Source organism: Protobothrops mucrosquamatus, unplaced genomic scaffold, assembly GCF_001527695.2.
Source record: "Protobothrops mucrosquamatus isolate PMUCROS unplaced genomic scaffold, P.Mucros_1.0 scaffold_212, whole genome shotgun sequence".
Classification (NCBI taxonomy): domain Eukaryota; kingdom Metazoa; phylum Chordata; class Lepidosauria; order Squamata; family Viperidae; genus Protobothrops; species Protobothrops mucrosquamatus.
Window position 1 is genome coordinate 212,796 of NW_015386288.1, and position 13,272 is coordinate 226,067.

General features: G+C 39.8%; 1 protein-coding gene across 1 annotated transcript; it reads left to right on the plus strand.

Moving 5' to 3' along the window:
• The first annotated feature begins 2,306 nt into the window (after positions 1–2,306).
• Positions 2,307–8,943, plus strand: BLOC1S4 (biogenesis of lysosomal organelles complex 1 subunit 4). Its single transcript, XM_015826850.1, has 5 exons — positions 2,307–2,585; positions 3,049–3,120; positions 4,238–4,339; positions 5,807–5,941; positions 8,117–8,943. The coding sequence occupies exons 1-5, from the start codon at positions 2,307–2,309 to the stop codon at positions 8,213–8,215; spliced, it is 687 nt and encodes a 228-aa protein (XP_015682336.1). The 3' UTR covers positions 8,216–8,943.
• The last annotated feature ends 4,329 nt before the right edge of the window (positions 8,944–13,272 follow it).

Below are 13,272 nucleotides of genomic sequence, written 5' to 3' on the forward strand. Positions count from 1 at the left end.
TTTGTAATGACCAGAGTGTTGATCTAACTCCATATTTTAATACTAGAGATTTTGGTAAGTAGGGAGTATCTTCTAAAGTATTTTGGATATGGCATCTCTTTGACACCGTATTTTGGTATACTATTGTTGAAAGAAAAATCTTCATCAGGGTCCAGTCCAAGCCGGGAATAAACAAAATGGAGACTGCTTTTAGAAAGAAGTTTGTAGTTTATTGAAGAGCAGAGCCAGACAGAAATGAGGCTTTGGGAAAGCTGACCACATGTTGCTGGGAGTGGTGGGTTTTTATACCTTCTTGAGTTTTTGTGTTTGGAGTTGTTCCTATGGCATGAACTTTGACCTGAGGTTCAGTGTGCCTTTCTGGCATTCTAATGGTGGTGGGTTAATCCTATTATGTCCCAAAGGTCATATTCTGCTTCCCTGGGGCTGGGGCTGATGACTATGTCCTGTGTTGGATTTTTTGGTGTGAGAGGTTGTTGATTCTAGGGAATCTTTGTCTTTCTAATCCCATCAACTTCAAGCTTCCTGGCTCCAATCTTTCTGACAGGATTATCACATCTGCATTTCTACAGACATGGTTTCTGCTTGGGGCAGAGAGACTTGGGGTGGGGCTGCCTAACATTTTCCATTATTCCTTTGGGGAAATAAAATATTCTGCCTTTTTAATATTCCCCAAAATATTTCTTTCTCTGGGGGGACTGACTTCCCATACTATATTTGAACAATTCATTTTTAGTGCCTTAAATTCATCACGTTTCCATAAGTTTTGATTGATTTTATTATGCTGTCAAGCTATTTTGGATCATTTCTGATAGTTTTGATTTCGTTGAAAGTGTTAACTATCCAACCTAGTTTTGTACCTAATAAGCATTCTATCTTCCCAAGTAATTAATGAAAAACGAGAGATTTTAAAAACCGGTAACTGCAATCTACTGACTTCTCCTGAGACTTTTAAAAATTTCCCCATGGTGTATGGTTTGGGCGTGGGTAACAGAAATGGGTATGCAAAATATTCAGTATAAACCTGAGACATTGTTGTTAGGAATTCTTGAAAACAATGTTAGTAAAGAAGATATGTATTTATTTACTCATGTGGTTACAGCGGCAAGAATTATTTTCGCTCAAAATTGGAAATCTATGGTGATACCTAGTAAGGAAAGCGTAATTCATAAAATTATGTATTGCGCAGAATTAGATAGGTTAACTAGAAGACTTAAAAATCAGGATGAAACGGTTTTTTACCAAATTTGGAACAAATTTTATAGATGGTGGGGGGAAAAGCAGGGAAGTTATTGTACTGAGATAATTTAAGATGGTGATTGGAGTGATGTTATTGTATAGGTTTTTCTTATTAGCAATTTATGGTAATAGTGAATTGAGATGTATGTCAAATCTGTGTTATCATGTTCAATGTTTTTAATTTTTGTTTTTCAATAACATTTAAATTTTTTAAAAATAAAAAAAAAATAAAAATTCCCCATGTAGCCTATAGTTTGGGGGGGTCCAAATTCTGAGCAAGCCATCTCTACATCAGCCTAGTCCTGCTGCCTCCTGCAGAAACAAACAACTGGTTATAAAATACTGGGATGGAGCAAGCTTAAATAACTGTGGTCATCTCTCAACAGATTCATACACGTACAACGCTGGGAAGTCAAGACGGGGAAAAAAAGATGAAAAACATCCTCTATTTTTCTCTACAACCGTGTTTACTCAAATAGCAACCATTACCCTTACAGCCAGCAGAGAATTCTGGGAGTTGAACACCCATCTTCAAGTCGCTGAGATTGCAGAACAGTGTTTCTCAACCTTGACAATTTTAAGGCATGTGGACTTCAACTCCCAGAATTCCACAGCCAGCATTGCTGGCTGTGGAATTCTGGGAGTTGAAGTCCACATGCATTGTAGAACATGTAGAAGTCCACTGTTGTAGAACATGGCCCTGTAGTATAAACCGAATGGGGAATTCCACGTTTGGAGTAGAGCAGGCCGGGATATTCCCCCCCCCCAAAAAAAATCCCACTCCCAGGAGCGCCGCGAGGCGGAATCTCTCCCACGTGGCCTAAGCACGTGCTTCACCTCAAAACACTCGCTTTTCGCTCCACCCTCTAAAGTAGAACGTGAATGCAGCGCGCGAGCGAGTTTGTAACCCCCAGTGGCTCGCATTGTCCTTGCTGAGCTTCCGTAGGGGAGGGGAGGGGAGGGGGGGAACAATTAAGCTGTCATTTCGAGGGCCTCCAATTTAAAACGCTCCGAGTCAGGTGACAGACGGGCGATTCCGGGCTGGGCGCGGTCCGGAAGACGGGCGGGAGATGGCGCGAGCGGCCGGAGCCCCTTCTGCCGGCGTCCCGGAGGAGCCACCGCCGCTGCTGCCTCATTCCTCCTCTTCGTCTTCCTCGTCCTCGAGCGGTGATAGCGGCCACGTCTCGCAGAGTCACAGCAGCGCCTCCGGCCTCGGCGACGAGCACCCGGCGCAAAGCGATGCCTTGGGCGGGGAGTTTCTACTGGCCGCGGCGGCGGCGGCGGCGGCGGCTGACTACGCCTCCTACCTGCTCCCTTCGCCGCTTGAGACCGTCGCCTCCGCCGGGCAGGCGAGTGAAGGGTCGGGAGGCGTCTTCTTTGCTAGGCGGGCCCGCTTTGAAGCCTCTCGCGCGTCGTCCCGCCGCCCTCTTCGTCCCCCTCCCCGCAATAGCCTCGCCCTTCAGACGACAGTCGTGCGTGAACTCCCCGGGTCATTCTGTGAGGCGTTCTAACGCCGCGGTCTGTAGTGGCCGTAACAGTTTCACCGGCGGTGGTGCGACTTCGTAGCAAATTGGCTTTTAAATCCCAAGCGAGCCAAGGGAAGGCCAGCGGGAAGTGGCGGCCGACGGCGGAGCTTTACGCAACCGGTGGCCTTCCGCGGCTTCCTACTGCCTGTTTTCCCTCCCCCCCCCCGGTTGATTGCACTGAGTTTATCCGGAGGTCTGGACTCTTTCCCCCGCGCCTGCGCTTGCCGTTTTGCTTCGTCTTTAAATGCTTTATTTTGTCTTTTTTTTTTTTTTTTTTTTTTTGCAGATCGGAACTTTGGACAAGAGTCTGGAAGATTTATTGATCAGGGTAGATGAGTTTGTGGGAATGCTGGACATGGTAGGTAATGCTCCTTAAAAACGCGTTGAGTTGTGTTGAAAGGCTCTGTTAGGGCAGTGGTTCTCAACCTTTTTCATGCCGCGACCCCCAACCGGTCGTAAGTCGAGGACTAAACCGGTCATAAGTCGAGGACTAAACCGGTCGTAAGTCGAGGACTAAACCGGTCGTAAGTCGAGGACTTTCCCTGCCCGGGAGCGCCACACATGCGTGGTTCTGCCCCCCTGCGACAGCCGAGGCGTAGCTGGCAAGCGGCAGAGACGGAGCAGGCCGACCACCAGCTGGCCCAGCTCAAGGGAGGTAAGGCACCCGCCGGAAAAGGGGAAAAAAAATAGCGGACAGCCTTGCTTGGCGACCCCGTTGAAATGGTCGATCGACCCCAAATGGGGTCGCGACCCATAGGTTGAGAACCGCTGTGTTAGGGTATGTAGGCTGTCACATGCTGTTGGTGTTGAAAGCCACCTGTGATTGAAATTAAAGGACTGCAGAAATTATATACGGATGAAGTCATGCAGATAATTTTGAAATTTTAAACATTGTTTGGCACTATCTTTTTAGTGTCGTTATAACAATAAAAGATACTGGGGTTCAGTTCTGATTTGTATGCAGTCTTGTAACCCGTTTTCCGTATCTGCGGCGTATAATAAACTGTTGAAATCTACATTTAGCAAATCTAGAAGCATTTACAGATCTTTTCTGAATGAAGCCTGGCATTAATAACAAGAGTTGGAAAGGACCTTGGAGGTCTTCTAGTCCAACTTCCTGCTAAAGCAGAAGACCCTATGCCAGGGGTAGGCAACCTTGGCTCTTTTATGACTCGTGGACTTCAACTCCCAGAATTCCTGAGCCAGCTAAGCTGGCTCAGGAATTCTGGGAGTTGAAGTCCACGAATCATAAAAGAGCCAAGGTTGCCTACCCCTGCCCTATGCCATTCTGTCCAATCTCTTCTTACAAACCTCCAGTGATGGAGCACCAACAACTGTTAAATCAACTTGTATGGGTTATATACATTCATTTGGAAGATAACTCCGTTTATGTACCATTTTAAATGCATTGGTTAGATTTTATCAAAGCTTAATCTCCCAGGTTGGTTACAGTAAAATATATGTTTTTTTCCTAGATTAGAAATGATTCTTCTCAAGTAATTAATGAAAGTGTGCCACATATTCATACAAAGGCAATGGAAATGAAGAAGCTCTATAGAAAGATTGACAAACTAGAGGTATTGTGTTTCAAATGTCAATATTTTATTTCTCTTTACAAGACTAATAGAAATTATTTTCAATTTTACTTTTATTTGGGGGGTTAGGTCTTATAATATTGTCAGCATAGCAAGAGATAATTCAGTGTATTGATTCTTTGCAGATCCTTAATCATAATCTATATTAAAAAAAAATCTTTCCAGCAAGAAATTGTGAAGGACAAGTATGTTTCTATTCACACTGCTTTCCCAATATGTTTTAATAAACACATGTATCTTTGATAATTGTTAAAGATAAGCGAGATGCCATTTCACTTAGTGAGAGTCAGGTCACATACAAGTCTCAATGAAGGAGAATATTTGTAGCTCAGGATTGAAATGAGGGATCCTTGGTGCTCTCTGAGCTTGCTTGTTTTCTTGCAGATGTTTCATTACCCTAACTGGGTAACATCATCAGTACTAGTCCCTAGCACTGATGATGTTACCTAGTTAGGCTAATGAGACATCTGTAAGAAAACAAGCAAGCTCAGAGAGCACCAAGGACCCTTCACATACAAGTCTAATCATATTACAATTGCCCAGTAAGTTCCTGTCATAGAAATGCATTTTTGTATTTCAAATCTAGTTAATCTCTACATGTAGTCCTTGATTTACAACCACAGTTTGCTAAGTGAATTTTGTCCCATTTTATGACCCATTTTGTCCCATTTTATGCCAGAGTTGTTAAGCAAATCACTGCAGTTAATTTAATACGGTTGTTAAGTAAATCTGGCTTCCCCATTGACTTTGCTTGTGAAAAGGTCACAAAAAGGGCTCACATGACCCCAGGACACTGCAACCGTCATAAATAGGAGTCATCTGAATTTTGATCATATGACCATGGAGATGCTGTAACAGTCGTAAGTGTGAAAAACCATATGTCCCTTTTTTAATGCCATGGTAACTTTGAACAGTCACTAAATGAAGTGTCGTATGTCGAGAACTACCTGTACTTGATTCTGAAGTTCTTGTCATGTATGCACATGTCTTCACTCTTTACTGAATCTTCTGATTTTAGATTAGTTCAAAATACAATGAATCTTGTGGTTCTCAGGTTCCCTTTTGTTTTATGTTGTATTATGCTTTCATATTTCTAAACTAAATTGAACTTCCAAAGATCCAGTTCTTGACTAAACCATGTTTGCTGCTGTCTCATCCAGTTACTTAACAACCCATTTAATTTTGCAAAGTAAATTGTAGGTCTTGAAATTTATTACTCAAGATTATCTGTTTTTCTTTTCCTTTTTTATTCTTACAGTTCTGTAAAGTAGATTAGGATGAGTAAAGTTGACCTACTCAATTGATATTTGTTTTTGCTGAGTAAGAAAGTTTGATTCTTTCCAGATTTATTCAGTATTCTAATTCAAAACTAGGAAATTGAACCACTCTTTGTTAACATTCTGTTAGAATGATTGTTGCTATTTTTTTTCTCCTTTTCTTTTAAACCAGGCTTTTGTAAAAATGATTGGTAGTAATGTGGCTGGAATGGAGGAACAGATCATAAAGGCAGAATCTGACCTTGGAAATTTTCCGAATGCATTAAAAAAATTATTGTACACCATCAACGTGCCATCTTTTTTAAATGTAAGTTTTCTTTATTAAGGCTGAAAAGATGTGAGATACAAATTGAAATTAGTTTATGTAGTAGATTATAGAAACCTTAAATTTAGACTTCTTGAATCTCTATAGTGGGAACAAATTGATGCAAATCTAGATGTGTAACTCCCATAAGCTCAAAGTGGATGATCAGTTATTAGGAATTCATAAGTTTATGATACATTTACCCCAAATAATTTCCAAAATAACTTTCAGTGAGATAATTTTAGATTTTCAAAGAATGTGAGAATGGGGGACAAATAATTATTGTAATATTTATTTAAAGGATATTCTTTCAAGGTCTTCCTTTGATAAATACAAAGGAATTTGGAGGACAACAGATTATCTGCTTCTGTTGTCCTCCAGAGGAGGGGCTTGGATGAGCATGCCCATTTCATCCATCATGCTCCTTATTCTCTGAGTATATAAGGTAATTTAGGTAGTCCTCAACTTAGAATGTTCCTTGAGAGATTGTTCTAAATTACTATGGCACTGAACAAAGGGAATAACAACCTGTACCCAAAGTTACAGCCGCTGCAATGCCCCTATGGCCACATGAACAAAATTTGGGCATTTGGCAAGTCGCCCACCCTTATGATTGACTGCAAGGATGCTGCAGCCCCCACCTGCTTTTCTTCCTTCCCATCTCACCCTACTGGGTCCCTTGGGCCTATTTCCTGGCTGAGTTACCACAGGGCTTGGGCCTGCTTCCTGCCCCACGGGTCCCACATCTTTGATCCTCCTGCCCCCATCACATCTCACTTCACTTTTTCCGATGATTACCTTTGTGAAGGAGAAGTGGCCAGTCTACCGCATGGCCTTCCTACAGTTATATAAAGCTGTGTGGTACTGCCCTGAAAGTAAGTGCCATTTGGAAACAGCTACAATTATAACAGATAGTCCTTGACAGACTTCCTTTGTCTACATGATCTTTCTAACTTTCTATAAGTTAGACCTCAAACATCAAAAATTATACATCTCAGGTCCTCTATAGAGATCTTTGGCTTAGTCAATAACCTCATCATGTGGAAGAGGATGCAGTGGAATGAGCCATCTTGCTCAGCTTCTCTGTTTCCTTTCTGTGGCTTACATGTGTTTAGAAAAGCTGCCTAAAGATACTTGTCTGAAATAAATACTTTGAAGGACAAAAATCCATTCACTGATTTGGGAGTTAACCAAATAAAGGGAATAAATATAGAAAGGTTCCCCATCTTGAAGTATTAGAACCTCTTGCAGATAGTGGCTTACCTATGCCTGTTTGTTCAGTATGTTTTCCTTTGACCTTAACTTAAAATATTTTTATTGGACAACTGCAGCATTGAAATCATCTGTATATATTGAGCATGTTTGCATGGCAGACTGACCTGATAATCTATCAAAAGATTAGGGTAGCTCCAATTAAATCAGGAATAATGAGACTTATAACCAATAATGAACTGGGAGGGGGGAGTGTAACATTCCCCTATGGCAGGAGTGTCAAACTGCTGGCCCACGGGCCAGTTGCATCATGTGGAGGCAACCCCAGCTCCGGCAATGCAAAAAAAGTCGCGACACATCACGTGACGCGGCGAGTTTGACATCCATGCCCTATGGTTTCAAAGCAATTACTGCTATCATTTACTATGAAGGCAGCAGCCAACATGAACCTCAGAAGACAGACTTGGCTTTTGCACCCATTTTGTCCCCATTTGTCATGCATCGCCTGGGTCTCTGTTTGGGACGAGGGAATGGGGTAATATGAAAGAAATGGCTGGACTCTTTTTCAAAGTGAAGTCAGCTAGCATATCAGTGCATTAAAAAAAGCTGTAAAATATGTCTGAGGCATCAACGCAAGCCTTCCAAATGGCATAGCTCATTTAATGATTCAGAGAGGTTTTTCATTTATGCTCTGTATATTGTAAAACTCCACAATCCTAGCAGACTTTTCATGAAAAATAGTGGATGAATTTCTGACTTCCGTTTTAGATCCTATCATTTGTTCCAGAAATCCCTTATGCGCACCGAAATTTAAATGTAGTAGTTCTAATCTTTTCAAAATCTGCTTGGTATATTTCATGGAAGACACACAAACCTAAGAGGGACATTTTGTTCAAAACTATTAAATTTATGAGTTCTAAAAAAATCAGGTATACAAGTATTCTGATATGTAGATTTTCATTACAGAAATCATCATCAAGGCAGAATCAAGCCCTGTATGAGCCTCTTGATCTCTTCAAGACTGAAGACTACTTTCCTTGTCTTGATCAAGGACAGTGTATGTGATTTAATTGAAAGCGGTAACACATAATGGAGAGTATTATCAGTAAGATCCATTAGGTTGCTGCTGCACTTTTTTCTAGAAAACTACGGTGCCTTCCTTGTGTGTCCCAGTTTGTCTTCAAGTGTATTTACTTATGCTGGATTTTCTGTATAAATAATATACTAGTATCTTAAAGCACAATCTAATATAAAGCCTTAAGTGGCAGCTAATTTTATCAAGAAAAGATAGTATGTATATTATATAAACTGTAAGCAAGTCTAACACTATCCTCTTAATTGAGAGATTAGACAGAGGGAATAAATGGGAGGGATTGGATACACAGGAAGATCTTCCAGCCATTATTTTCAGTCAGAATAGTTCAGAAAACCAACCTATATAATTCACCTCTGTATTTCCCCTCTCTCCTAGGATAAGAAAGATTTTACAGCCAGGTATCAAAACTGTTCCATGGTTTTCTGGCTAAATTCTTTTGAAGATTAACAAAGACTATATGTAGAGAAATAAGTGGGAAAAACAAAATATACCGTGCTTCCTGCTGTTAATCTCTGTACCACAGGCATATTTTTTAAATAACAGTACTTAGAAGTGCAATAAGGACCAAAATATGCATTGATGCTAATGATCTGGATTCTGTTCAACACAGCAAGAAGAAATCCACTGGCTGACTAGAGCATAGTAAAAGCAACTTTGTTCTTTGAAATGCTATATACATATTAAAGAGAAACAGCAATATGTACAGATTGCTCAGTTGCAGAGGCAACTGTTTCATAAAGTTTTTCATGAATATCCTTTTATATAAGATGTGAAATGTTTGATCACCAAAGCACTTATATGTTAACTTGTAATTAAGCATTTAAATTAAGTTTTAGATTAAAATGCCATTTTAAAGCATGTCGTTCATATCTTAATTACAAAGCCATCTTCAGATTCTAAATGCATTCGAGAAACTGTGACAAGATGGTTTTCTTTTTTTTACAATGTAAGATGGCAGAAAAAGGAAGTATTGATAGCCAAGTCCCACAGTCCCTGCCACAACTATATACTATGAATTTGCTGGACAAGTCTTTTATTGGCAGGTTTTTTTTTTGTCAGAAGGCAACAGCGAAAAGGGCCTTGAGTTCCATATTTTCCTTTTTAACAGAGAATATGACTTCTTCCAAGAACTATTCTGACCCTTATTCTGAACCCTTATTCTGAAGTTTGCTTAACAATGATGCACAAAATGTTGATATAAAAATGAAATGGGGCTTAGTTATATATATCATCTATGTAAGCCAGTAAGATGATTTATGATAGGGACAGCTTTATCACAGGAGCATGTGAAAGCTTTATAGAATCCAGTTTGAGGAATCACCTTTCTATTTGTACCTCCATCATATTATCAGCCAAGTATTTCTAGTCTTAAATTGTGGGAAACAAAGTTGTGTTCTTCAAACATTTTGGATTTCGGCTCCCATTAATTCTAGGCTGCATACCTCATTGAAAAGTGGAGTTATTGGCGCTCTCTGAGCTTGGTAATTTGCTTGCAGATGTTTCATTACCTACATGTATTTCTTGGAATCACTGATAAGTGTGAAAATAGTAATTCAACAAAGGGAAAGTGGGACTAAATTGATTAGGAAGGTGTGTATTTTTTCATTTGTCCTTTTTCATTACCAAATCAACACGATTGTGAACAACTTAATCAGAATTCTAGCTTTTAGGAATTTACACTCACTAAGGGTAACAATATACCCATTTAAGGCTTTTTAAATTTTACTTCAAGGGGAATACATCCATCATATTTGGTATAAGTCAGGGGTAGGCAACCTCGGCTCTTTTATGACTCATGGACTTCAACTCCCAGAATTCCTGAGCCAGCCATGCTGAGGGGAAAGGGAGAGGTTTCCAAGCTGAGCCATGCTGGTTCAGGAATTCTGGGAGTTGAAGTCCACGAGTCATAAAAGAGCCAAAGTTGCCTACCCCTGGTATAAGTTCAAGTTGAAGCATTTCATTTTCAGATCTGACCATATATCCTTTTACACAGAAGCAACCGTTCATTGCACCTAATGATATGGTATATGGTAAAGTAGTAATGTCGGCACATAAATCAGAAACTATTCAATCTCTCCTAAATTAGTACACTAAATGTAAGGAAGAAAAGTGGGTCATGTGATTTTACTGATGACCACTCCAAAAACCATTATAGATGATTTTTCAGTGTGGCCTCTGGATTCCTCTATGTGAATTACTAGCAAAATATATAACTGGAGGTGAATGCAACCAATAAGATAGAACCAAAGGCAGCACCAGTAATTAGAAAGGTGCTAGTATTCCTGACCAAGGTCTGCAGTGTGAATTGAACAAGGATATTGTGTACCTGGTTCAGGGATATGATGCCAGATGGAGTGAAAATATCCATGAATGAAAGGACTAACACTTGTCACAAGCAGTAAATGAAAAAATGCTGCAACCAGGTAAGTTCCCCTACTTTTCTGTTTTGATAATTCATGATTATTCAAAAATGAAGCAGCCAATTGGAGGACCACTCTGTCACTATGAAAATTTGATAAAGTTAAAAGGAAACATGCTGAGCTCATGTGGAAAGAAATATAACATGTTTTCAAAACTTCCACCAGATAGTGTTTTTTTTTAAAGTAAATGCTATCAAACTGCGGAACATTGAAATTTCAGTAAGTTTAAAATACAAGATACAGAATAAGAGTGGGAACAAGCCCAATATTTCACCAGAAAACACATAAGCAGTACTATTACAGAATAATTTCATATTCTAGATGTGCAGTGTAAAAGTAGTGTTGGCAGACAAGCATGGAAAATCTTGACAAATGTCCGTTCTTTGTATGTTAAAGTTGATGAATAAAGTTCCAGAAGAATAAAATATTTGACTCTCACATGGCTGCTCCAAACTGAACTCATGACCTCCCAAAGGCTAATACCCACTAGTGGACCAAAACCACTGACAATTCACTTTGTTGCTCTGGAAAAACTAGTTGTTAGCACATACAGTTTGAACCTGTGATCAGAAAATAGTGGGCAAGTGAGAAGAATTACGATGACCCTGTTTTGTGACAGCCTCGCAGTATGAATCGGGTAGGCAACCTCGGCTCTTTTATGACTCAAGGACTTCAACTCCCAGAATTCCTGAGTCAGCATAGCTGACTCAGGAATTCTGGGAGTTGAAGTCCATGAGTCATAAAAGAGCCGAGGTTGCCTACCCCTGGAATAGGTCTACACCATGTGTCCCTTGCCATTGGAAACCATGATTCATGCCTACTCGAGGTTTACTGCCACAAACATTTTGGGGGGACAAAATGTTTCTACTTTTAAATGGTATGTTCTAACCATTCCAAAAGTGTGCTGACCTTGAAACAGCCATGTTATGAAATAGCTATTCAAACTCAGAAAAGGGCCCTTTTTGTACCAATATTCAGCGCTTCCCAAGGGAGTGCTTTAAGGCCATTAATGCAGAGATGTTTCATTAAAACACTGAAAAGGAACAAGATGCTATCACTATAATGATGAGAAACATGTATAGTGCGAAACTATCAGTCCGTATAACCTGCTGCTGGCTGGGTTGGGCTCCCACCAATTAGCTAAGCATTGAAGCAGTATACTAAATTACTACAGTATAGCACAGATGCAAAAGCTGTGTTTTGCTTCATAGATACATTATATTATTTTTTGCTCCTCCATAATCTTGAGCCAGTACTTGCAAAGAAATGAACACCAGTTTGGTAGGGATTAAGTCATCGTGCTAGAAAGCAGGAGACCATGAGTTCTAATCCCGCCTTTGCCATAAAAGCTAGCTGGTGACCTTGGGCCAGTCACTCTCAGCCCAACTCACATGGTTGTTGATTTGGGGAAAATAGGATAAAGAAGTAGTATTAGATATATTTGGCACCTTATTTGTAAAAATAATAAAATGTGTAATAAAAATAATTAAAATGAAACATAGCATACTCTTAAGCTAGAGGACCCCAACCTTTTGAGCACCAGGGACTGGTTCAGTAGAGAGGTTTTTCCACAGACCGGAGGGTGTGTGGTTTTGTGTGCTGCCTGCATCTCACGGATTGGGCTTTGCTTGTTTGTGTGGCCCGGTTGCTGGCATGCCGTGGACCGGTGCTGGTCCATGGACCGGGGGTTGGGGACCCCTGTCTTAAGCAAAAGCACTACTATTGTAACAACTCCATTTCCAATGTTGGTAAGAAATCAAATAATTATAGAGTAGTATTAAAACAGCAATAGCAATGACACCCAATAAGTGTATTTATCCTCCTTTTATAAAAATAAGACTATATACTGTATGAATTTGGACCAAATAGCAGTTTAATCTCCCCTCTGTTTAATCTTGGAATCTACCATCTTCCAGAGCAGGTAACTCTCTTTATCTTTAATTGGCTGCAGTCCTTTTATTTTGTGCATAGTGTATAAGGTTAGACAATGTTATTCTTCACTTCAGAATCTAATATTTCTCTCAATAACCATGAAAGATGAAATAAGAGCCAGGAAGCTAGGTGGCCAGGTCTTTCAAGTCCTTCATTTCTGCTACATAATTATCAGTGCTAGCACAGGTGTAACCTTTCAGTTTCTATGTCTCCCGCGGTAATAAATTCTATTTAAATATCTCTTATCTTGATACAAGGCTTCATGAAAGAACAGAAACCAAACCAGTAAACCCTCTTACAATTCTCTGACATTTATAGAAATCTAATAGCCTGCAATGCAAGTGCTTAAATTGCAATTATTTACATGCAGTTTCATCAAAACAAGTCTTGCCATAAGAAACATTTTTAATAACTAAAATGCACTATAAAGTCTGCACACTAAATGTTTTTGATAGGGCAGTAATAAGTTATTCTGTTCACGTTAATACCTAGATATCATCTAGCAACTAAAGACTAACCTGGATCTGGAAACTGTTCAATCATCCAATGCCCAAACATAATATTTTAAAAGTAGTAATAAAACTGCCACAGGTTTAGTCTTACCATTGTTTAAAAATGTCTACCAGGCTTATCTTTTGAATAATTTTAGACAAAATTATTATCTATAGGTAGTA